This window comes from Pristis pectinata, chromosome 2, assembly GCF_009764475.1.
Source record: "Pristis pectinata isolate sPriPec2 chromosome 2, sPriPec2.1.pri, whole genome shotgun sequence".
NCBI lineage: Eukaryota > Metazoa > Chordata > Chondrichthyes > Rhinopristiformes > Pristidae > Pristis > Pristis pectinata.
The window spans coordinates 69,408,312-69,431,330 of NC_067406.1; the positions used below are offsets into that span (position 1 = coordinate 69,408,312).

The 23,019-nt window shown below is 41.6% G+C and overlaps 1 protein-coding gene across 6 annotated transcripts in view; it reads right to left on the bottom strand.

The window, feature by feature from the left end:
- LOC127567323 (TBC1 domain family member 1-like) overlaps positions 1-23,019 on the bottom strand; it is a 205,584-nt gene that overhangs the window by 12,479 nt on the left and 170,086 nt on the right. For all 6 annotated transcript variants that reach the window (XM_052010074.1, XM_052010077.1, XM_052010073.1 and 3 more), the window contains one exon: positions 22,109-22,267. In XM_052010074.1, coding sequence (XP_051866034.1) covers positions 22,109-22,267 — 159 coding nt within the window. The remainder of the gene's footprint in view (positions 1-22,108; positions 22,268-23,019) is intronic.

The window sequence follows — 23,019 nt, forward strand, 5'->3', positions numbered from 1 at the left end:
ACTATGGAATCCAGCAATTAGCAATCAGAGGGCCCAAACACTACCCGCACTGTTTAAAGGGATCAACTACCTGCAGGCTTGACGCAGATGGATTGTAGGAGAGCTGGTTTTTGAGAACTATATGGTGCAGGAAGTTACGCTATGATTTGAACATTCTCCCTGTGAAAATGTGTTTCTGCCAGGTGCTGTGGTTTCTTCCCACATCTCAGAGGAGGCTGTAAATTACCACTAGTGTAGGTGGTCCATGTAGACTCCTGGGCTGAAGGGCCTGTTTCCAAGCTGTATGATTCTTTGGTATGATAATAGAGGTGCAATCGATGGGCATGTGAGAATAGGTTACAGTGAAATAATTAGGGAATACCCTGAGAGGCAGCATAGCCTCTTGCTACGTTGTAAGAGTATATGAGAATAAGATTTTGGGGATAGGTTTGACAGAAGTTTCTCTCATTCCCTGACCTCTAAACTTCAGCCTGTCAAATTTTGTGTGTGTGTGAAGCTTAGAGTAGTGGCTAGTTTGTGTGAGTGTGTTGTGTGCTGTCGATTGTTAGGTCCCAACCCTGATCACTGGAGCTCATTGATAGTCGAGTCGTGATGGCAGATTGCACAAACCAGTACAAAAGGACCAGTGGGGGGAAATGGGGTTTGATGATAGGTTCACTGACCTTGACCATGTGCGCAAGGTCAAAAAACACTGGATTGAGCCACATCTCTGGGGCTTGACCCCTCACTTAATGCCTCCTCTCACTCCACTGGGGGCCTGGAGAGGTACCTGGACCAGAGGCTAAGGGCCCCTTTCCTTCTCTGTATCTTATCAAAAGGTCTCCCGAGTCACATTGAGAAACCTGGATGGCCGCCGACTTGTGCTCTGTTGCATCTTCCACCACCTTTGCAATCTTTTACACCACCAGTTTTCGCCACAAAGCTCTTTCCCTTTAAGAGGTCCAGGTTGGTGTTTACTCATCACTAACTTGCTTAAATTGATTGCTAGTCAATCAGGACACCGGGTTGTGTGGTTAGGAACTAAAGCAAAAATGATTAGCATGAGCAGAAAAGTGTAATCACATAAAAGGCCACAGTACAAAATTACAAATGGACACAGATTACACAAGCATCACAATCTCAGCACTTATTTTCTAGAACAATCCCATCTAATCCTTTGTTTTTGCCCCTTTTCTCATCTCCACACATAAACAAACATTCCATTGTCAGAAACTACCAAATGTGACGTTGTACCCCATGAATTTACAATCGCAGAGTCAACCTTTAACAGGCAGAGACTGGAACTGAATGTCAGTGCAAAGCAGAAACCATACACGGGCAGATCAATTCATTGCTGTTCCCCACCCAAGGTTATTTCATAATCTGATTCAATCAACACCGTAAACAAGATTCTATTCTGGATTCGTACTTCCAATCTATGATGATAATGACACCACAGAATACCATATTACTATACAAATGGTTGTATATTCAATAGGCTAAAACAAGAAAGCTCCTGGCTTGCCAAGTGACAAAGAGGTTGGGCTAGTAAGAAGGAAGCTTTGCATATACTTTATTAATTGTATTTAAGACAGCAGGGTAATCTGTTCATTTTCCCCAATGCAAATCAACCACATTTTATAGGCAAGCAGGAGATCTTATTGTCCACTAATGGAAAAATACCTGAATTTCACGGTTCTATTAGAGAAGATTAAGATGTAATAATTCAGCTATTGCCCTTCAGGAAGATTAGACAATTAACATGAACAATTAATTGTGTACAGTTAAAAAAATTTAAAGGATATCACTTGCAACCAACAGTAAATGAATGAATATAGTTGGATAGTGAGGATAGATGTTTTTTTTTCAAATGTGTTAATTCTTTGGGATATTTTACAATGTTAAAGGCTTTACATGAACATGAGGCATTGTTTCTTTCACCATTATAGAAAACAATTATATGTCAGGATTCCAGAGGGCCTGAGCTAATGGAGAAACTCAAAATGAGCCACGGATAAAGTCTTTGGATAGAAACTAAATGATTATAAGCATTACTTTTGGTGTAAAGTTGCAGGGCTTGGCATACAACACCATTGAAAACAACAAAAACCCTGCAGATACTGGAAATCTGAAATAAAAAGAGAACATGTTGGAAACACTCAGCAGCATCTGTGGAAAGAGAAACAGTTGACGTTTTCTGTCAAAACCTTTCATCAATCAGTTCAGTGATGCCTGACCTGCTGAGTGTTTCCATCATTCCCTGCTTTCATACCATTATCTTAACTGCATGCCACTTCACACATACAGTGCATGCAAAAGTTTGGGCAGCCCTGGTCAAAATTTCTGTTACTGTGAATAGCAAAGTGAGTAAAAGATGAGCTGATTTCCAAAAGGCATAAAGTTAAAGATGACACATTTCTTTAATATTTTAAGCAAGATTACTTTTCTATTTCCATCTTCTACAGTTTCAAAAGAACAAAAAAGCAAAATGGCCCAATGCAAAAGTTTGGGCACCCTGCATGGTCAGTACTTAGTAACACCCCCTTTGGCAAGTATCACAGCTTATAAACGCTTTCTGTAGCCAGCTAAGAGTCTTTCAATTCTTGTTTGGGGGATTTTCGCCCATTTTTCCTTGCAAAAGGCTTCTAGTTCTGTGAGATTCTTGGGCCGTCTTGCATGCACTGCTCTTTTGAGGTCTATCCACAGATTTTCGATGATGTTTAGGTCGGGAGACTGTGAGGGCCATGACAAAACCTTCAGCTTGTGCCTCTTGAGGTAGTCCATTGTGGACTTGAGGTGTGTTTAGGATGGTTATCTTGTTGTAGAAACCATCATCTTTTCATCTTCAGCTTTTTTTTTTACAGACGGTGTGAGGTTTGCTTCCAGAATTTGCTGGTATTTAATTGAATTCATTCTTCCCTCTACCAGTGAAATGTTCCCCATGCCACTAGCTGCAACACAAGCCCAAAGCATGATCGATCCACCCCCGTGCTTAACAGTTGGAGAGGTGTTCTTTTCATGAAATTCTGCACCCTTTTTTCTCCAAACTTTCCTGCGTCCTCACCACAAAATTCAGCGTCAGAAGTTTGCAAAGGAACATCTAAACAAGCCTGATGTATTTTGGAAACAAGACCTGTGGACTGATGAAGTTAAAATAGAACTTTTTGGCCACAATGAACAAAGGTATGTTTGGAAAAAAAGGGTGCAGAATTTCGTGAAAAGAACACCTCTCCAATTGTTAAGCACAGGGGTGGATCGATCATGCTTTGGGCTTGTGTTGCAGCCAGTGGCACGGGGAACATTTCACTGGTAGAGGGAAGAATGAATTCAATTAAATACCAGCAAATTCTGGAAGCAAACATCACACTGTCTGTAAAAAAGCTGAAGATGAAAAGACAATGGCTTCTACAACAGGATAACCATGCTAAACACACCTCAAATTCCATAATGGACTACCTCAAGAGGCACAAGCTGAAGGTTTTGCCATGGCCCTCAGTCCCCTGACCTAAACATCATCAAAAATCTGTGGATAGACCTCAAAAGAACAGTGCATGCAAAACAGCCCAAGAATCTCACAGAACTAGAAGCCTTTTGCAAAGAAGAATGGGCGAAAATCCCACAACCAAGAATTGAAAGACTCAGCTGGCTACAGAAAGCATTTATAAGCTGTGATACTTGCCAAAGGGGGTGTTACTAAGTACTGATCATGCAGGGTGCCCAAACTTTTGCATTGGCCGTTTTCCTTTTTTGTTCTTTTGAAACTGTAAAAGATGGAAATAAAAGAGTAATCTTGCTTAAAATAATAAAGAAATGTGTCATCTTTAACTTTATGCCTTTTGTTACTCGCTTAGCTATTCACAGAAACAGAAATTTTGACCAGGGGTGCCCAAACTTTTGCATTCACAAATTCTCCAGGTTTGATTTTCAGTTAAGCCATCCATTGTACTCTAATCACAGACATCAACCTTTACAAATTAAATAGTGGGTCCTTATTTTTCAGAAACATTTCTACTACCTTTAATACCATTGACACCTCAGATCTCTGCTTCACCTGTCCTCCATGGTGGATCTTTGTGCTACTTTGCATTCGGGGGCTCCATGCTCTACTATCAAAATGAAGTCACTGCATCCTTCCAAACAGTTTCATCTCACCCTCTCAGTCAGCTGCATGGTTTCTCTTCAAGCAAGAGACACATAGCTCAATATATTTTTGTTTAGACATTAAAAGGGAAGTATTAGTCTGGGAAAATGTCACCAAGCTAAAGAATCAAGTAAAGTCTTATTGAATGATGCAGGCACGAGGGGCGAATTGCTCACTTCTGCTCTGGTTTCTTATGATCTCTCAAAGCCCACCCATCGTCTACAGAGCTTAAGTGAGGGAATACACCGTACTTACCCAAGCCACAACAACACTCAAGGAGCTCAATCATGAGGGGCATAGATAGGGTGAATGCACTCAAGTCTTTCTACCACCCGCCCCCCCCCCAAGAGTTGGGGCATCAAGAACTAGAGGGCATAGGTTTAAGGTGAGAGGGGAAAGTTTTAAGAGGAACTTGAGGGGCAACTTTTTTATTTTTTTTTACACACAAAGGCTGGTATCTATGTGGAATCAGCTGCTGGAGGAAGTGGTTGAGGCAGGTTGGACAGGTACATGGATTGGAAAGGTTTAGAAGGTTATGGGCCAAATGTTAGCAAATGGGACTAGCTTGGATGGGGCATCTTGGTTGGCATGGACCAGTTGGGCCGAAGGGCCTGGTTCTGTGCTGTATGACTCAATATTAACTTTAGGAAAAGATGCTGGCTTGTCTGGCACCACTGTCAACTGAGTCAGTGTCCACTCTGCAGTACTTGCAATTTACACAATGCTTTCCTGCAATATACCAAACCTCATTTGTTTGTTTACTACAGACAAGACAGGCGCTAATAATAAGTAGAGTCACAAGCCATTTTCAAATCATATACGAACACTGTGTTTACATCATCACTGGGTCATCATCCTGAAATCCCCAGCTAACAGCAGGATGAGAATACCTCCACAAGGCATCTCAGGGAGAAAGCCCATCACCTCCTTCTTAAGGTAACCTGCGACGAGGAACAACTGTACTCTAAATCTCCTGCACATCAAGATAAAAGCAAAATGCTGCATTGTGGAAAAAAAATGCAAAGAATTCTAGACTGATCCAGCAAAGACTTAGCACAGACAAAACTATGATGCATGACCTGAGTCCATACTGTAAATTTCAATGGCTCTCTTTTGTTTTAAGCAAATGACACCATCATCCTAAATTGGATCAGTTTCCACAATTTTGCATATGACAACCCACTCCTATTCTTACCACAATCTTTATCAGGAGGACAGTTATCAAACTGACCAATTGCATGTCAAATGTCACCTTGCCATCGAGAAGCCACAATTTTGCACAGATAAAACTGAGGCCAAGCCTTTGGTTATCCACATCTCTAGACTCTGAACTGTACTTGGTTGAGCTAATCCTGGACAAGCAGTTCAATTTGTTCATGAGCAGGGACTGATTTTACTGTTGCCAAATCATACTCAGGTAGGATAAATAATTCACTTTTCACTGTATCGCTACTTGGCTGAATCTCAAGCTCTCACTGCACTGAGCTCTACAGCCTAGAGGCAAGGATAAACTCGGGCAGTTCTAGGACCGTCATTAGGAGAAGAAAGCAGGCCAGAAATTAAAATTGGAATAATTAAAGTGGAACATTATAATAGAGGACTAAAGTTCTGCAAACATTGTTCAAAAGGCATGTTAACCCATTAATGGATGGTGGAACCAATGAAGGAACAGGGAGTTAAGAAATAGCTGAGTACAAACCCTCCTTCTGGATGGCTGACCAGTTATGTCACCAGCGATGCCAAGCCTATGACAGTATACTTACTGTAAATATTTCCACAGCACCCAGGCTAACTTTGTACCAGACTTGTGGCAACAATTTCACAACTATTGCCAGGTGGTTCTGAGGAGACTGAAAGATATGACTGGGAGTGACTTAACAGTTGCAAACAGACAGGCAATGCTGGTGGTTGACCAAGTAGCACCTAAAACACAACAGGCTGTAACGGCTGTGATTCTGAACAACCGCCCATCAATAATGGTTAGCCAGGCCCTCACTCCTGTATCATTCAGACCAAACTTCCTCGACAGCTGGAGTCTCTACATCAATTCCTTGACAAAGTGAGGTTTGGTCACCTATATTTGCAGAAGCAGTTATGTGGCTACCAGCAGGTGGCCACAATCCATCACCTGTGTCAACATCCACTATCTTGGCACGGGGTGATCATCTTCTCAGTATCTCATTTTAGGGGATCTCCACTGGGACACCCACAGTTCTGTGCACGTGTGGGAAGAAAAAAATCAAAATACTTAGAAAAGACTCATATGTACCGATGTGTCAGAATAAAAATCACACAAAATTGAAGAATGGAAAAGTCCATAAAACTGTTAAAAACTATTCTCTTTGTTTGTCCTGATAACCCCATTCAGAGGGAGCTGTGCCTTCTTCAAAGGCAGCGACGATTATGAGCAAATGGGTAGAACATAGGCCTCCAATCTCTGTGAAGGCCTGTAACTCGAGTGTTATTTTTCCTGTCTAGGAAGAAAAGCAGGGCACAGTGTCTCTTCCAGGGTTTCTTCACAATTTCTAAGGCACAATACTTGACAGAACACAGGATGTTCTTGTCTTTTAGGAATAAAGTCAAAATACAAAACTTGCAGGGTGCCAGGTAAATTCATACCCTTCAGATACAACTTGGCTATGGAAAAGCTGGTACAAGATAAAATTTCTTTATTAGTCATATGTACATCAAAACACACAGTGAAATGCATCTTTTGCATAGTGTTCTGGGGGCAGCCCCCAAGTGTCACCACGCTTCTGGCGCCAACATAGTGTGCCCACAACTTCCTAACCTATAGGTCTTTGCAATGTGGGAGGAAACTGAAGCACCGGGAGGAAACCCATGCAGACACAGGGAGAACATACAGACTCCTTACAGACAGTAACCGTTTACAGACAAACTCCTTACAAGGGCCAAAGACTGGATGCAATGGGACTCAGTCTGGGCTGACAAAACCTGTAGGTGCAACCTCTTCCACCTTATGCCACTATGCTTCTTTTGCCACCTACGTTAGAGGAGGCTTCGTCTTGAAAACCAACTAAGTGCAGAGGTTGGAAATCCAAAATAAAGCAGAAAATGCTCAGCAGGTCTGGCAACATCTATGGAAAGAAGAACAGAGTTGACGTTTCAGGTTGAGCATCTTTCAACTGATGCAAAGGTATTGACCTGAAGTGTAAACTCTAGTTCTGTGATTGGAGGGTGGCAAATGTTGTTCCTTTGTTTAAGAAATGGAATAGGGATAATCCTGGGAATTACAGGCCAGTGAGTCTTACTTCAATGGTGGACAAATTACTGGAGAAGATTCTTAGAGACAGGATTTATGGGCATTTGGAGAAACATAAGCTGATTAGGGACAGTCCGCATGGCTTTGTGAGGGGTCGGTCATGCCTCACAAGCCCAATTGAATTTTTTGAGGATGTGACAAAGCACTTTGCTGAAGGTAGAGCAGTGGATGTGGTGTATGTGGATTTTAGTAAGGTGTTTGATAAAGTTTCTCATGGAAGGCTCATTCAGAAAGTCAGGAGGCATGGGACCCAGGGAAACTTGGCTGAGTGGATTCAGATTTGGTACGCCCATAGAAGACAGAGGGTGGTTGTAGATGGAGCGTATTCTGCCTGGAGGTCGGTGACCAGTGATGTTCTGCAGGGATCTGTTCTGGGACCCCTGCTCTTTGTGATTTTTATAAATGACTTGGATGAGGATGTGGAAGGTTGAGTTAGTAAGTTTGCTGATGATACAAAGGTTGCTGTAGATTACAACAGGACATAGATAGAATGCAGACCTGGGCTGAGAAGTGGCAGATGGAGTTCAATCTGGATAAGTGTGAAGTGATACAATTCGGGAGATCAAATTTGAAGGCAGAATACAAGGTTAATAGCAGGGCTCTTAGCAGTGTGGAGGAACAGAGGGATCTTGGGGTCTACATCAATTGATCCCTCAAGGTTGCTGTGCAGGTCGATAGGGTTGTTAAGAAGGTGTATGGTGTGTTGGCCTTCATTAGTCGGGATATTGAGTTCAAGAGCCGCAAGGTGATGTTGCAGCTCTATAGAACTCTGGTCAGACCACACTTGCCGAGTATTGCGTTCAGTTCTGGTCACCTCATCATAGGAAGGAGGTGGAAGCTTTAGAGAGGGTGCAGAGGAGATTTAGCAGGACGTTGTCTGGATTGGAGAGCATGTCTTATGAGGATAGGTTGAGTGAGCTAGGGCTTTTCTCTTTGGAGAGAAGGAAGATGAGAGGTGACTTGATAGAGGTGTACAAGATGATGAGAGGCATAGATCGAGTGGACAGTCAGAGACTTTTTCCCCAGGGCAAAAATGGCTAACACAAGGGGGCATCATTTTAAAGTGATTGGAGGAAGGTAGAAGGGGGATGTCAGGGGTAAGTTTTTTTTTACACACAGAGAGTGCTGGGTGCGTGGAACGCCCTTCTGGCAGAGGTTGTGGGGACAGATACATTTGGGACATTTAAGAGACTCTTAGATAGGCACATGAATGATAGAGAAATGGAGGGCTATGTGGGAGGGAAGGGTTAGATAGATATTAGAGCAGCATAAAATGTGAGCATAACATTGTGGGTCGTGTGCCGTAATGTTCTAAAAAACTTTAAGACTTCTAAGTCTACCCAGGGCTTTCAGCTAAAACTCTCTGAACTGTTGCCTGTGCCAGAAAATTCACGCGATTCTGGATGCAAGAAGATTACAACCACAACATCTTCCTGCATTGATATCAAGCGTGAGCTGACCTTTGTGAAGATTCACAAACGTCCACTTTGGGAGAGATACAGGAGTGGAAAAATATCCAACATTAATGAGCACTGTCGGATGCCTAAAGGAAAAAAAATGGCAAAGTACTACACATTTTGGTGCTGCAAATTTAAATTGCTCTACTTTTCACAAAATTTTAATCACTTAATCCATATATATACCAATTCAACTACTTTTCAGCCAGGTTTGAATCCACTCAGTTAAAACATAAAACAACAAACTTTAAAATGATTAATAGTATCAAACCATCGACATTATCATGAAATAGGGTCAAAAACAACATAATATTCTTTCTGAAGATCTCCATAGAATTCAAGCAGCATGTTATCAGATTTAACATGCATGAAAATTAGTTCGCCAGAGAAGGACAAAAATAGAAAGCCTTTATGTTAAAACGGCATTGAGCACAAGTCCAGTAACTATGTAAAATTGAAAGTGTTACAATAACTGGGCTGTAACAAGGGTGGGAGCACATATAGAATAGTTTGTTATTTATACTGGTGCGAACTCCACCTTAACCACAAAATATGAAGTGAAAAGAGGGTCATAAAGAATTATTTATCAAGGGTCTCTTTTAGAGTAGCAACGTACTATGAGGTGAGCTCTAATTTTAAAGTTCAGCATATTTCTCTACTGCTTACGAACAGAATACAACAGTGCAAGTTCTGCCTGTTTGTTTACACATTGGCTTACAGCTTTGGAACTCACAAGAACATTTGCCAGGGACTTGGGATAAAAATGTCAAAGAATAAAATGCACTAATCAAATCTGAACCATTGATAGTTATATATGTGTTTAATTAGTGCAGTCAGCAATCTACCCGTCGCAGAAGTGTGCTATCCACAATGGTATTGATAGCGGTGACCGTACTACAGAGAATGAGTCCTGTCTACATACAGAATACATATGAAGCATCCATGGGTAACCATAGAATTATGTCCTGCCATAATATATAACCTCATACCAAGTACACTCTTCCATCATCATCAGGCCTGCTGGCCAATCTGGCTCAATGAAAAGTGCAGACAAGCACATACAGGATAGTTTGTTACTTATACTGGTGTGAACTCCACCTTAACCACAGAACATGAAGTGCAAAGAGGGGCATAAAGAATTATTTATCCAGTCTCTCTTTTCTCCCCCCCAGAGTAGCAACCTATTATGCGATGAGCCCCAGTTTCATAGTTCAGCATTTTTCTCTTCTGTGCACTAACAGAATACAACATGTCCAAGTTCTGCAAATTTACTTAAACACTGGAAGTCACTTGAAGACAGGATTAAATACACTTGAAAATATAACACTAACCTGGAGAAGATACAGCTCAGGACTATAATGTGGTACACTGCAAAAGTATTCTTCCAGTCAGAATTAAGCAAACCCACAATCAACGAAGCTTTTCAATTATACCACAAGGGGCTGTGAATGGTATTTGATAAGTAAGCTGGAAGTCAATCCTAAAGTCCAGATCCTCACAATGGTACAATCTTGCATGGTTGTGATAGCAATTCTAAAACATTTGCAGCCAACTTCGGCCAAAGCGCAAGGGGTATAATTAAGGCCCTACCCACATTATGAAATGATCAAAGGATTGCGGCTGGGTTTATAGCAAGATAGACAAACTTGTGAAAAAATAACTTTTATATTTGTAAATACTGAAATTAATAAATGTAGGGAAATAAGAAACAGAAAGAGGAGGGTGCCACCTGGCCCTTCGATCATATTCTGCTGTTCATCAAGATCATGGCTGGTCTTCTACCGTAGCACCATTTTCCTTCAATTTTCCCATATCCATCGAGCTCCGTAATATCCAGAAATCAATTGTTTATAGGTTGGGAGACCAGACTTGTGCATAATATTCAAGGTGTAGTCTCATCAGGATCCTATATAATTACAGTAAATCCTTTTTTGCCCTTGTACTAAAATCCTCTTGAAATAAAGGCCAACCTGTATGCTAACATTCAGTGATTCATGTACCAAGATACCCAGGTGTCACTGAACACCAACACCTTTCAATCACTCAACATTTAAAAAGATATTTTACTTTTATATTTATTTTCTACCAAAGTGCTGACCTCACATTTTTCTATATACATTTCATTTGCCAGATCCCTGTGCATTCACTTAGCCTGCCTATACTCTCCACAAGCCTGTGCATTTTTCTCACAGCCCACACTGCCACCTAGCTTTGTTTCATCAGCAAACTTGGATTTTAACACTTGGTTCTCCCCCCCATCCCCCATCTAAATTGTGATCAGTTGAGGACCCAGCATCGACCCCTGCAGCAGCATACTAATAGCCTCTCCCAACCCGAAAAAGACCCAATTATCCCTACTCTCTCCTTTCTGACTGTTAGCCAATCCCCAATCAATGCCAGAATATTACCTTCAATATCATGAGCTCAAACTTGTATGGCACCATATCGAAGTACTGGAATTTCAAAAGCCAGTTTGTGTGAGAAGTATAAAGGGAGGTAGGATAAAAGTGATAATGATGCAGATGTGGGAATACAAGTCATTGGAAGCATGCTGGCAATGTTCAGATGGTAGCAATGATACCACACAACATCGGTTCCACATACTAAGAAAGAAGAACAGCTAGAGTGGTTGGATGTCTCGTTGATGTTTTGTTGAGATGTGTGCAGGAAGTAAATAAGAATCTAAAATACACAGATACTGGAAATAAAACAAAAAATACAGGAAACACTCAGGTTGGGTAGTATCTGTGGAAAGGAAAACCGTTAATATTTCAGGTCAAAGACCCTTTGTTAATGCTGCTTGAGTGCTTTCTGCATTTTCCGTTTTTACTACAGGAAGTACCATTCATAGAGGGAACAAGCAAGGAGAATAAGTTGGTCCTTATTAAAGGCATGGTGGTTCCAGAACTGAGGAAGGCAGAAGTTCAAATCATAATAAAAGAAACTGAGCAGTTGCCTGAAATTCCACTTCAGGGTCAAGTAGAAACCTTGGAGAAATGTATTAAAAGCCTTAAAATGCCCAAGTGGCACCATTTTTTTTGGGGGGGGGGTGGGGGGGTGGGAGAGTGGGAGAGATTCTGCTAAACCTCCCCAAATCTGGTGTGAAATTGAGACAGCCCACAATTGAAATGTTGTACTTGGATCTTTCTGGAGGTATGGCTACAGAGCTGGGGGAGGGGTGGGGGGGGGTGTAAGTTTTAGAATTTGAGTTTTCAATTATCCACAACTATAAGAATAGGACTGCTCAGCTTAAACTACATGGAACAAATCTCTTTGCTCTGTCAAAATCTGACCTGAATATCAATGTAATTAATCATACGACATGCAAATCTTTGCACAACCAGTTGTTATGGGCATAAAACCACAGGCTCAAGTTTAAAAACAGCCCGTGTTCAAGGCTACACCCTAGATTGCCTAACAACTATAATGATAAACAAATAGATGTTAGAGACTATGCATAACACTGCTTACAAAAATAAACAGTGCAACTTGCTTTCCATTGAAGAAAATTATATAATTCGATTGTTAATTCTAACAAGTACCATACCTCTCCTCCCAATCAAATCGAGCATCCCATCAATGCCTGGGTAGTTTATACACTCCTCAAAAATGCAGTCTCCCGACCATATGTTTCACCAGCAGTCCTGTTCAAACTTTGCAAGCCTTCATCAAGTACAATCTTGGTCTTTTGCCTACAGCTTCAGCATCCAACTCTGAGCATTTGGGCTCCTTCATCACACTTTGTACCAATCACAGTGCCCTCTGTCACCTGCAGCAAGGGATTAACTTTCTTACTGAATTGGCACCTTCACTCCATCCCTACCAACTTCCCTATTAAGTCACTTTGTTCCCCTCACCAGTTCGTGGGAAAACAAAGTTCCTGTTGCTTGCTTATAAACTTGCTTAGATATCTGATGGCCCCTCCTCTAGCTTTGCATGGATCACAACTCTTTCGCTGCCACTGACGAGATTAACTGTGTCCCCTTTTCAGACTTCACCAGCAGTGGTCAATTCCATCAACATCATCCACCCTACTACCGGTCCCCCAGTACAAGCCATACCTTGCCAACACAAGGAAAACTGGCTGCATTAGTTGACTGGGCCATCAATTGCCAGATCTGGCTTATTAAAATCGTCAGATATCTTCTTTCTGTACCAAACCATTACCACTCAGCTAAAATACTCACCCCTCCTTATCACACACTCCAGTCACCTCCTTAAACCATATGCTACATCTCTTCTCCATACTTCCCCTCGCATCTCAAGCATCAAATGTGAAGAGCTCATGCATTTTGCTGTCACCTAATTAAATCCACCTACTTAGCTGCCCACTACCCCAACTTTCCTCTCACTCACGAGGCCAGAAATGCCCCATTGAATCCCATCTCTCTCATTTCTTTTCCATTTACCCATGTGCTTCTGCCAAACTCACAACAGATAGCTACCCCCCTGAGCCCATCCTGACTTCTCCCTCGGCAATATATGCTATAGCACAAGCCTCCCAGAGACTGCCCTCCCACACCCTATCAAAATCACTTTCATCACTTCTTCCTTAAAACTAACCCTTGACCATTCAGTCCTTGCTAAATATTGATTCAACTCCAAATCCTTTTTCCTCTTAGTCCTTAAATGCAGTCTCCTAGATCTCCTTTATAATCATGATCCCACACCCCTCTAACAGCACTGAAACAACCACAACCAAAATCATGAAAGACCCCTTGTAACTACATCCATGGATCATTAAAACTCCATGATCCCTCTGCAGTTTGTGACATGCTCATCCTCTGCTTTCCTGCTGGTCAGATTTATGTTTTTTGTTCATCCTCAAGGATGTCATTTATTACTCATCCCTTGAACTAAGCAGTTCACTGGGTTACTTCAGGAGGCAATAATGAGTTCACCACATTGACGTGGATCTGGAGTTGGCTATAGTCTCATGATGAGGCCTGGCAGGTTTCCTTCCCCAAGTGGCATTAGAGCACCTGATAGGTTTTTAAATGACAACCCAATAATCTCTTTATAGATTTTTAAATAAATTCCCGAGTTACCAGGCTGGAATTGCACTTGTCTACCTGGAACATTCGTTCAGATTTCTGATCACTAATCCAGTAACACAGGTACTACACTACCGTCCCCCCGATTGCTCTTGGTACCATGTTTGCACATCTGCCTATACATAGAGTACTGGCTTCCTTTTTTGAGGGCCGCAGTTTCAGTTTTGGAGTCCACTCTTCTCTTGCCAATTATCCCACTGCTCCCTAGACCACTCACCTCCCGTCTCCCCAGGGCTCTTTTCTTGTGCCCACCCCCCAATGCTCCCCTACCCCATAATAATCAATACATGATCTTTAGCAACATCTTTCCCTACATCCTGATTTTTGACTAACTCTCCCACCCCGCCAGGCCCTGAATCGGTGTCATACCAGGTCACCAACCCACTGGCACCCTGACACCCCTAACCCAAGCTTACCATATTTCCCTTCATGCAATAGGGAGGTCCATGTGCATTAATAAAATTTGTAAGCCAGGTCTATCACCATGCACAATGATCTTTAAGCTTGTTCTTAATGGCACAGATCAATTTTAGGTGGTTAGAATACATTGTCCAAAATCACTCCCAGTCACTTGATATTGGTTGAGCTTCATTGGTGTCTGGTTGATTTACAGCATGGTTATTCCTCCTGCTTCATTAGATGCTCTGGTCATCGACACAACAGTTTCCCCACACAAACTGATAGGTTACTCAATAAAATAATTCCCGCTGCTGTCTGGGCTGTGGATGATCAATTTAATTGCACAACTTACTAATTTGTCAGTTGGTCAGGTGCGGAACATACTTTGGTAACTGGGAACAGGACACCTCTTTCTAGAATTACGCAACAGGCTCAAATACTCAGAACCTTCAATTTACTAAAAAAACAATATCAACAATGGAGAAACAAAAGATGAATACATAAGAAAAAACAACAAGATGCTGGAGGAACTCAGCAGGCCAGGCAGCATCTGTGGAGAAATGCGGACGATCAACATTTCGGGTCAGGACCCTTCAAGACTCAGACACTTCCCACAGTAATACAAGATCTCTGATGGCTTAGCTAATGTGCTGTACCTAATGTGAAAAAAAAATACAGAAAAATGCAGGCCATAGGTTCACTTTTATTGAATTCAACAAGGAAAATTAGTGGGATGCAACTGATGAGCTATCCGAGCTAGGGAAGATAATGATAAAAATTGGGCTTTGATTTCAGACCAGTACCACAGGAATGTGTGGATACCAGAGGAATTTCAATGGAAGATTTGACAATACTTTGGGATTATCGTGGCTGAACAACTACTTGAGATGTACATAACTTCTGAAGTAAACATTAATAAGAAATACCACAAAAAATTTATACATGCAACAAATCGCCTCTTCAGATAAGAGAGCATTCAGCAATCATTTTTAAAATTACTGATTCAAAAGATTAAAATCTATTGTCAATCATTGGCTAGTAACGGAATATAACTTGTGCATTTCAACAATCTTGGAAGAGAGACTTGGAAGCAAAAGATGATATAACCAGTTTGCATGCTCATTTATTGCAACCAGGTGGTCATTTGGCTTATTGGGTTCATGCTGGCTCCCAACCATCCTGTTCTTCCTTCCTCATTTCTCTGTTGCTCTGCAAGTTATTCTTCTCACATATCCACAATTTTTTGCCACTTACCTACACCAAGTGTTAATTTACAATTAACCTTTAGTGTAGGTAAGGGTTAATTGTAGCCAGTTAACTGACCAGCACACTTTTGGAATGTGGGATGAAAATGGTGCACTGGTTGAAACACACCCAGCCATGGGGAGAACGTGCAAACTCTGCACAGACAGCACCCAAAGTCAGGGTTGAGCCCAGGTCTCTGCAACACCCAAGGCATAATATGTCACTTATCTAAAACAAAGTTTATGCTGCCAATATTAAATGAGAACAATTCCCACTTGAAATACAGCCATAAAATATTCACATATGAATCTCAGCCAAGTCCGCTAGTTTATTCAAGTTACAGACCAGGGAACCCCAGCTGCATACTCCTCCCTTCCCCTTCCCACATTATGACCCTCTTTCTATAACTGTATGCTCCATAGGTACAGGCACAAATCAGAATGGAATCATATTTAGCAATGGATATGAGCAATGAAGGGCAAGGATTCTATTGAAGGGCTGTGCTTTCTAATTCCATTCAGTCTGATATTTTTTGTTTAAAAAAGTTGAGAATTGACCAAATTCACAGGCAGAAATGTAGCAGTTCAGCCAGTGCCAGAGGAGCATCCAAGGTCACTCACTGTCAACACATGGGAAGAAGTTGGAAACAGCAATTCTCCACAGGACAATGCACTAAATAAGAATGCTCTGAAGGAGACAAATAACTTTTGTAAGTGGACTTGTGTTCCTAGTTATCAGCAGGCAGACTATTACAGAATTACATATTCTTTTAATATTGGTATTGGTTTATTATTGTCACTTGTACCGAGGTAGAGTGAAAAAACTTGTCTTGCATACAATTCATTGCACAGTGCATTGAGGTAGTACAGAGTGCATTGAGATAGTACAGGATAAAAACAATAACGGAATACAGCTACAAGGAAGTGCATTGCAGGTAGACAGTAAGGTGCAAGGTCAAACAAAGATTGTGAGGTCAAGAGTCCATCTCATTGTACAAGGGAACTGTTCAATACTCTTATCACCGTGGGATAGAAGCTGTCCTTGAGCTTGTTGGTATGTGCCTTCAGGCTCCTGTATCTTCTGCCTGATGGGAGAGGAGAGAAGAGAGAATGACCTGGGTGGGTGGGGTCTTTGATTATGCCGGCTGCTTCACCAAGGCAGCGAGAGGTATAGCCCATGGAGAGTCCATGGAGGGGAGGCTGGTTTCCGTGATGCGCTGGGCTGTATCCACAACTCTCTGCAGTTTCTTGCTGTCCTGGGCAGAGCAGTTGCCATACCAAGCCGTGATGCATCCAGACAGAATATTTTCTATGGTGCATTGATAAACGTTGGTGAGTGTCAAAGGGGACATGGCAAATTTCTTTAGCCTCCTGAAGAAGTAGAGGCGCTGGTGAGCTTCCTTGGCCGTGGCATTTATGTGGTCGGGCCAGGACAGGCTATTGGTAATGTTCATTCCTAGGAACTTGAAGCTCTCAACCCTCTTGACCTCAGTACCATTGATGTAGACTGGTGCACGTGCACTGCCCCCTTTCCTTAAGTCAATGACCAGCTCTTTTGACTTGCTGACATTGAGGGAAAGGTTGTTGTCATGACACCATGTCACTAAGCTCTCTATCTCCTTCCTCATCATTATTTGAGATACGGCCTACTACAGTGGTATCATCTGCAAACTTGTAGATGGAGTTAGAGCAGAATCTGGCCACGCAGTCATGAATATATAGGGAGTAGAGGGCTGAGGACGCAGCTTTGTGGGGCACCAGTGTTAAGAATAATCGTGCTAGATGTGTTGCTGCTTATCTTCACTCATTGCGGTCTGTTGGTCAGAAAGTCAAGGATCCAGTTGCAGAGGGAGGTGTTGAGTCCGAGGTCTTGGAGTTTGGTGAAGAGTTGGTTTGAAATTATAGCATTGAAAGCAAAGCTGTAGTCAATAAACAATAATCTAATGTAGACTATTGGAAATATGGAAATCTGGCTACAATCACTAAACACAGCAAATATTGAACAAAGCGTCCTGTATCTGGGCTATCGTGGAGCGGAGAGGTTGAATTAGGAGTAATATTGGCTACGTTTGTAGCAGAATTAAAAAGCGGCGAAGAAAATCCATGGAGAGGTTGCATCCTGGCATTAGCACCTGCCAAAGCATTAAGATCTGAGGCAAGAGCTACATGGAGCAGCTGACCTCTGTCAATTTGGGCAAAGATCTGTTGTTTTATTCCCAATGGATCCGTGTGCCAGGGCAAGGGGACGTGTAATTCCCATTGCTTCAACTTCAGAATCCAATCCTAGTTTCCTTGCTGGGGCAGAAAGGCGAGATACATCCAGTGAATGAGTGCACATTCTCTTCGCTATAAAATCTTAAAGCAAAAATCTGCAGCTATTATACATCTGTAGTCTTCTAACTTGCACTAATTCTGATAAAAGGTCATCAATCTGAAAAGTCAAATCTGTCACTCTCTACACATGCTGCCTAACACGCTGAGTATCTTCAACATTTTCTGGTTTTAGTTCACAAAATCCTGACTGATGATCATGTGCAGAAAGCCCCAACTTGTGTAGACAGGTAGCTGTCACACAGAGGACTTTATGTTATGGCTGGGACCCAACAGATATTTGTCCTGGTAATGATTATTGCTGCTTAGGTGAAATCCTGACCACACCATTTTTTGGAATCCATTAGATCCACTGCACATTTTCAGCCCCTATATATTAAGATTTTCATCCAACCTGGAAACGATGAGATGGACTCTGACCTCAAGATCTACCTTGTTGTGACCTTGCACCTTATTGCACTGCACTTTCTCTGTAGCTGTGACACTTTACTCTGTATTGTTATTGATTTTACCTGTACTACCTCAATGCACTCTGTACTAACTCAATGCAACTGCACTGTGTAATGAATTGACCTGTACAATCGGTATGCAAGACAAGTTTTTCCACTGAACCTCAGTACAAGTGACAATAATAAACCAATACCAAAACACATGAACTCTTGCCAATTGTTTCATCGCTCCAGAAGTCAGACCACCACCACTTCTCTATTAGACTGGCCTACCTTACAAAGCCTTTAGGGTCAAAACTAGTTTCTGAAAATAACAGAAAACATTCGAGATAGAAGTACATTGATAAGCAGCTGAAGAGGAAAAAAAACAAGCAGCTTTGGGTGGGCCCTTCATCAGACATTTTGTCAAGATAAGCAAAGCCCCATTATGGCCCACCCTTTTTTTTTCCTTCCTGTGGGGAAGCACCTGGCCTCCACTCCATGCTTCCTCGTGACAGCTGCAACGCATTGCGGGGTGAACCATGAGCAAAAACCACATTCTACTTTAATGTGGCGCCAGGCTGAAGTCACACCCCACAATCTTTGATCAAGCTTTCTTGTCACCAATCAATGTATTAATAAAACTTATTGTTTTGTCTCATTAGCATTTAAAACAGTAGGCAAATGAACACTTTTGAAGGTGGAAAATTCATTTCCTCGAAACCAAAACCTCTTTTAACTTCTTATATGCAAAGCCATGATTGATTAGTCGATACTTGTTTCAGTTTCAATATTTCTTTGCTGCAGTTTGGAACCTTTACTGCACTGTCTGCACGTTGCCATGAATTACCAACAATGTGCAAGCATACATTTGGGGCTTTAGTTAGCAGCTTTATTGCGGCAAAATGTTGAACAGAAGAATTCAACGACACTGTAACAGCATGTCCTTGATGCCAAGACTTCAACCCGATTTGAATTATTTTATCTATATTCCCCTCGGGTTGATTAAGCAACACCTGCCAAATATAAAATACTCACCCCTCCCAAAAAACTCTGTTCAGATTTAGACATAAGCAATGTAATATGTTAATACATGCACTTCAGAGACTGAGGAATTCCCTGAAAATTTGAGCCAAAGCATGAAATGTGGTGCAAAAATATTTGCATTGGAATTTAAAGAGACAATACCACATGTAATTTGAAATTAAAATCATAATACGAAGATTCAGCTTGGTCTTAACTTGTTTCCTCAGGCTAAAAAATTTGAGTTTTCCAAATTTATCACCGTGGTTACAAAAGAGGTGGCAAGCCCCTTACCTTTATCACCTCCAGATTCATGGCCTTCTTTTCAGAAATTTATGATCCCTTTCTACACCTTTCCATCTCCATTTTCTCCTTTAAGATGCTCCTTAAGCTTTACTTTTCTAACCAACCTTTAGGTCATTTGCCCTAATATCTCCTACCAGGGCTTGGTGTCAAATTTTGTTTGATTATGCTTCTTGCAAATAGCTTTGGGATGTTTTAATATATTGAAGGAGCTTTAAAAATACAACACATTAATGTTGTCAATTGTATACACAATAAAGTGGAAACTGAAATATCCTAGGTGTTTGTTATGGATGTTTTTAGTTAGAAGATTTCCATGGGAAGACAAGAGATACCAGTGTTTTATGATTGGTTTTACTTCTGAGGAGAGAGCAGGATAGAAGTATAGACTGTCTATAGAAGGATAGACTTGAATAGCAAAGCCAGGAAATTATTATGATGCTTCTTAATTACCCTAAGCCTCCAGGTTCCAGGTAAAAAGCTGGTGGACCTTATAAAGGATTGGTTTCCCAGAGAAACTACCGTCCTTAATACAAATGAAATGACATTTTCTCATGTTTGTCATAAAAACGTGTCAATACTTGTACTGATTAAAAGAGAAAATATAGCAATGTGGTGTGCGGATGTTTGGAGAGGAAAGGATGAGGCAGTAGTTTTTATGGATGGTGAAGTTAAGGATTTTGTTTTGAGGTGATGGGCAGAAAGGGCATGTTTTAAGGAGATATGGCAGTACATTCACAGGAGAGGTTGCTGACAATATAGGAGTCTCCCCCCCTCCCCCACCCTTTATTCCATGGTCCACTGCCCTCTCCTACCGGATTCCTTTTTCTTCAGCCCTTTGCCTCTTCTACCCATCACCTCTCAGCTTATTACAATTTCTCCCCCTCCTCCCCTCACCTGAACTCACCTAGCCCCTGCCTGCGTGTGCTCCTCCCCCTCCCCCCACCTTCTTATACTGGCTTCCGCCCTCTTCCTTTCCAGTCCTGATGAAGGGCCTCGGCCCGAAACGTCGACTGTCCATTTCCCTCCATGGATGCTGCCTGACCTGCAGAGTTCCTCCAGCACTTTTTGTGTATTGTTGACAATATCGGCTGAGATTAGTAGGAAAAGACTGAGCAGGAGGTGTGTCATGGACAAAATGAGTTTAGAGTGAGCAAACAATGAAACTTCAGAGACACTAGAGATTGATGTAAATTTGGGGCTTGGGTGGGGGTTAATCTCAGAGGAAAAATGATCTGGCTGAAGGTAAAGGAATGGAAAATACAGAGGAAGGTGCTGGAGGGCCCGATTCTTAAGAAATAAAGAAATCTATGAGCACCTCACAATTTTAGTGAGGATGGAGGAAGTAAGGGTGAAGACTTCAATATGATGGACAAAAATAATTCAGGGTTACCCTTCCATTCAAGAATGGTCCTAGGTTGGTAAACAGTTTTGCCAATACGAGAACAGGAGCTAATGTGATCTGCGGATCTGACAGATATGGTATTGAATGGCTAAACCAGTTGACCACCACATCCATATAAAGCTGCATCTCTCTGGCATGGGAGAGATGAGGCCAGAGGAAGAGAGGAATGGTTTTGATGAGGGAACGATGAAGAGAGCTAAACCACTGAGAACAAGGAATCGCTCGGTGCAGAGGCTGTACAAGAAAGAAGTGAAGATAATTTTACGACAACATTTTTAGGCTGCATGGGTGGGCCATAGAGAATGAAGATTTCAAATAAAGACAGGATAGGTGAGACAATGCAAACTCTTCAAAAGGAGGGGAAGTGCAAGGGGGCTGCCAAACAGACTGAGATGTGATTTGGTGGTCAGAGCCAGATCACTAATGTGAACAGCAACGCAACCTGACCTGCCCCTGGTACAATGGCAGGTATGAAATTCCCAAGGTCTTTTGCCTCCAAACAAAATTAAATTGATGGCCAAGAAAACACTAGTTGGCCCATCAAGGCAGACACGTCGTCATGGTGCCTCTGCAACAACGTAGCCTCCCAAAAACAACTTGGGCACAGTAAGGTTAAAAGAAAAATGACAGCCTATGATAAACCAGTCTGCATCTCAAAGACGATGTGTATATTAATTCTTAATCCACTTATCTTCTACATGATATGATCTTTGCCCTCAGTTCAGAGTTCCGGGCATCCTCTCTTGAAGACTTGCATAGGGTCGGCACACACCGCACAAGTTGGCAAAGCAGTCCAGAGGCTCACTGGGAAAAGAAGAACTGGCTAACATATAGCCTATTCCTACTCCTCCATAGCTTTTAGCTACGATGCCTGTTCCTCCTCAATCTGTCCGCATGGAATAATCAACAGACTCTATCATATAATTATTATATAGAATAATCCAGCCTTTAAGCTAATGTACCTCTGTCAGGTTGACTGAAAGCCTAAGATATAGACTCAGTTCCTTAAGCCTATTTGTAAAACCAAAAGAGAGACGAGTTGGTAATGAATGGACACTTACCAAGGTCAATGAGTATTGCGTGTTGTTGAGATGTTAACTGTTTTAATAGCTCTTCATATGGAGTATTCTTTGGCTGTTGTTTTACAGGAAGCTGATACCGCAGTTGGTGCTGTTCTGCTAGAAGCTTCCATATTTCCCCTCGATGGTGCCGAGGTACTCCTGTGGACAGATTTTCAAGAGTCTTTACGAAAGTCTCAGGATTTTTGTCAGGATTCAGGTATCACGTTTAGAACGTTAAATCAACACTAAACACTAATGCAATAAACCATGCTGTAATTTGAAGCCTCTTATTGCTGGAAGAAAAAAAATCCATCCTACAATCCTCAAAAGGATGCAGTTTGGTAAATGCACAGTATTTTTAAAGGATAATTATAACATCTATATTTTTCTTAACTTTGAGAGACTTGTATTAAAGAATGCTTTGTATTTATAGGTAAACATCAGGCTTTTGTTTTACTATTTGGCTGAAATTTCCAGCTAAATTTCCAAATAAAAACCTTGGAAATTAAAAATCATCATGCATCAAGCTCCACCTATTGGTATTGTTTTAAAAAGGTACTTTGTGAACTGTAATTAGATATCACTAACACTAAAGCTAGAGGAAGGAACATTGACGCACATGACCGCAGGCTTGGCCAAAAAGGTAGGAGTTCAAAACCATGATAAAGATGGGAGAGAGCTGGAATAGTTAGGAGATTTGTCTACAGCTTGAGACCTACATAGTTTGGCGTTTTCAACAGGCAAGAGCTGAAAATCATGGAGTATTACTAAACAAGGTCGGTCATCAATGAAGAACAATCTCCCTCAACATAAACATCATCTTGGCAATAGGGGTAGAAGTTCATCCATAGTCACATTTGCTCTATGTGCAATATAGTGGTGTAAGCATGATTTTTTTCAGCTTGTGAAAT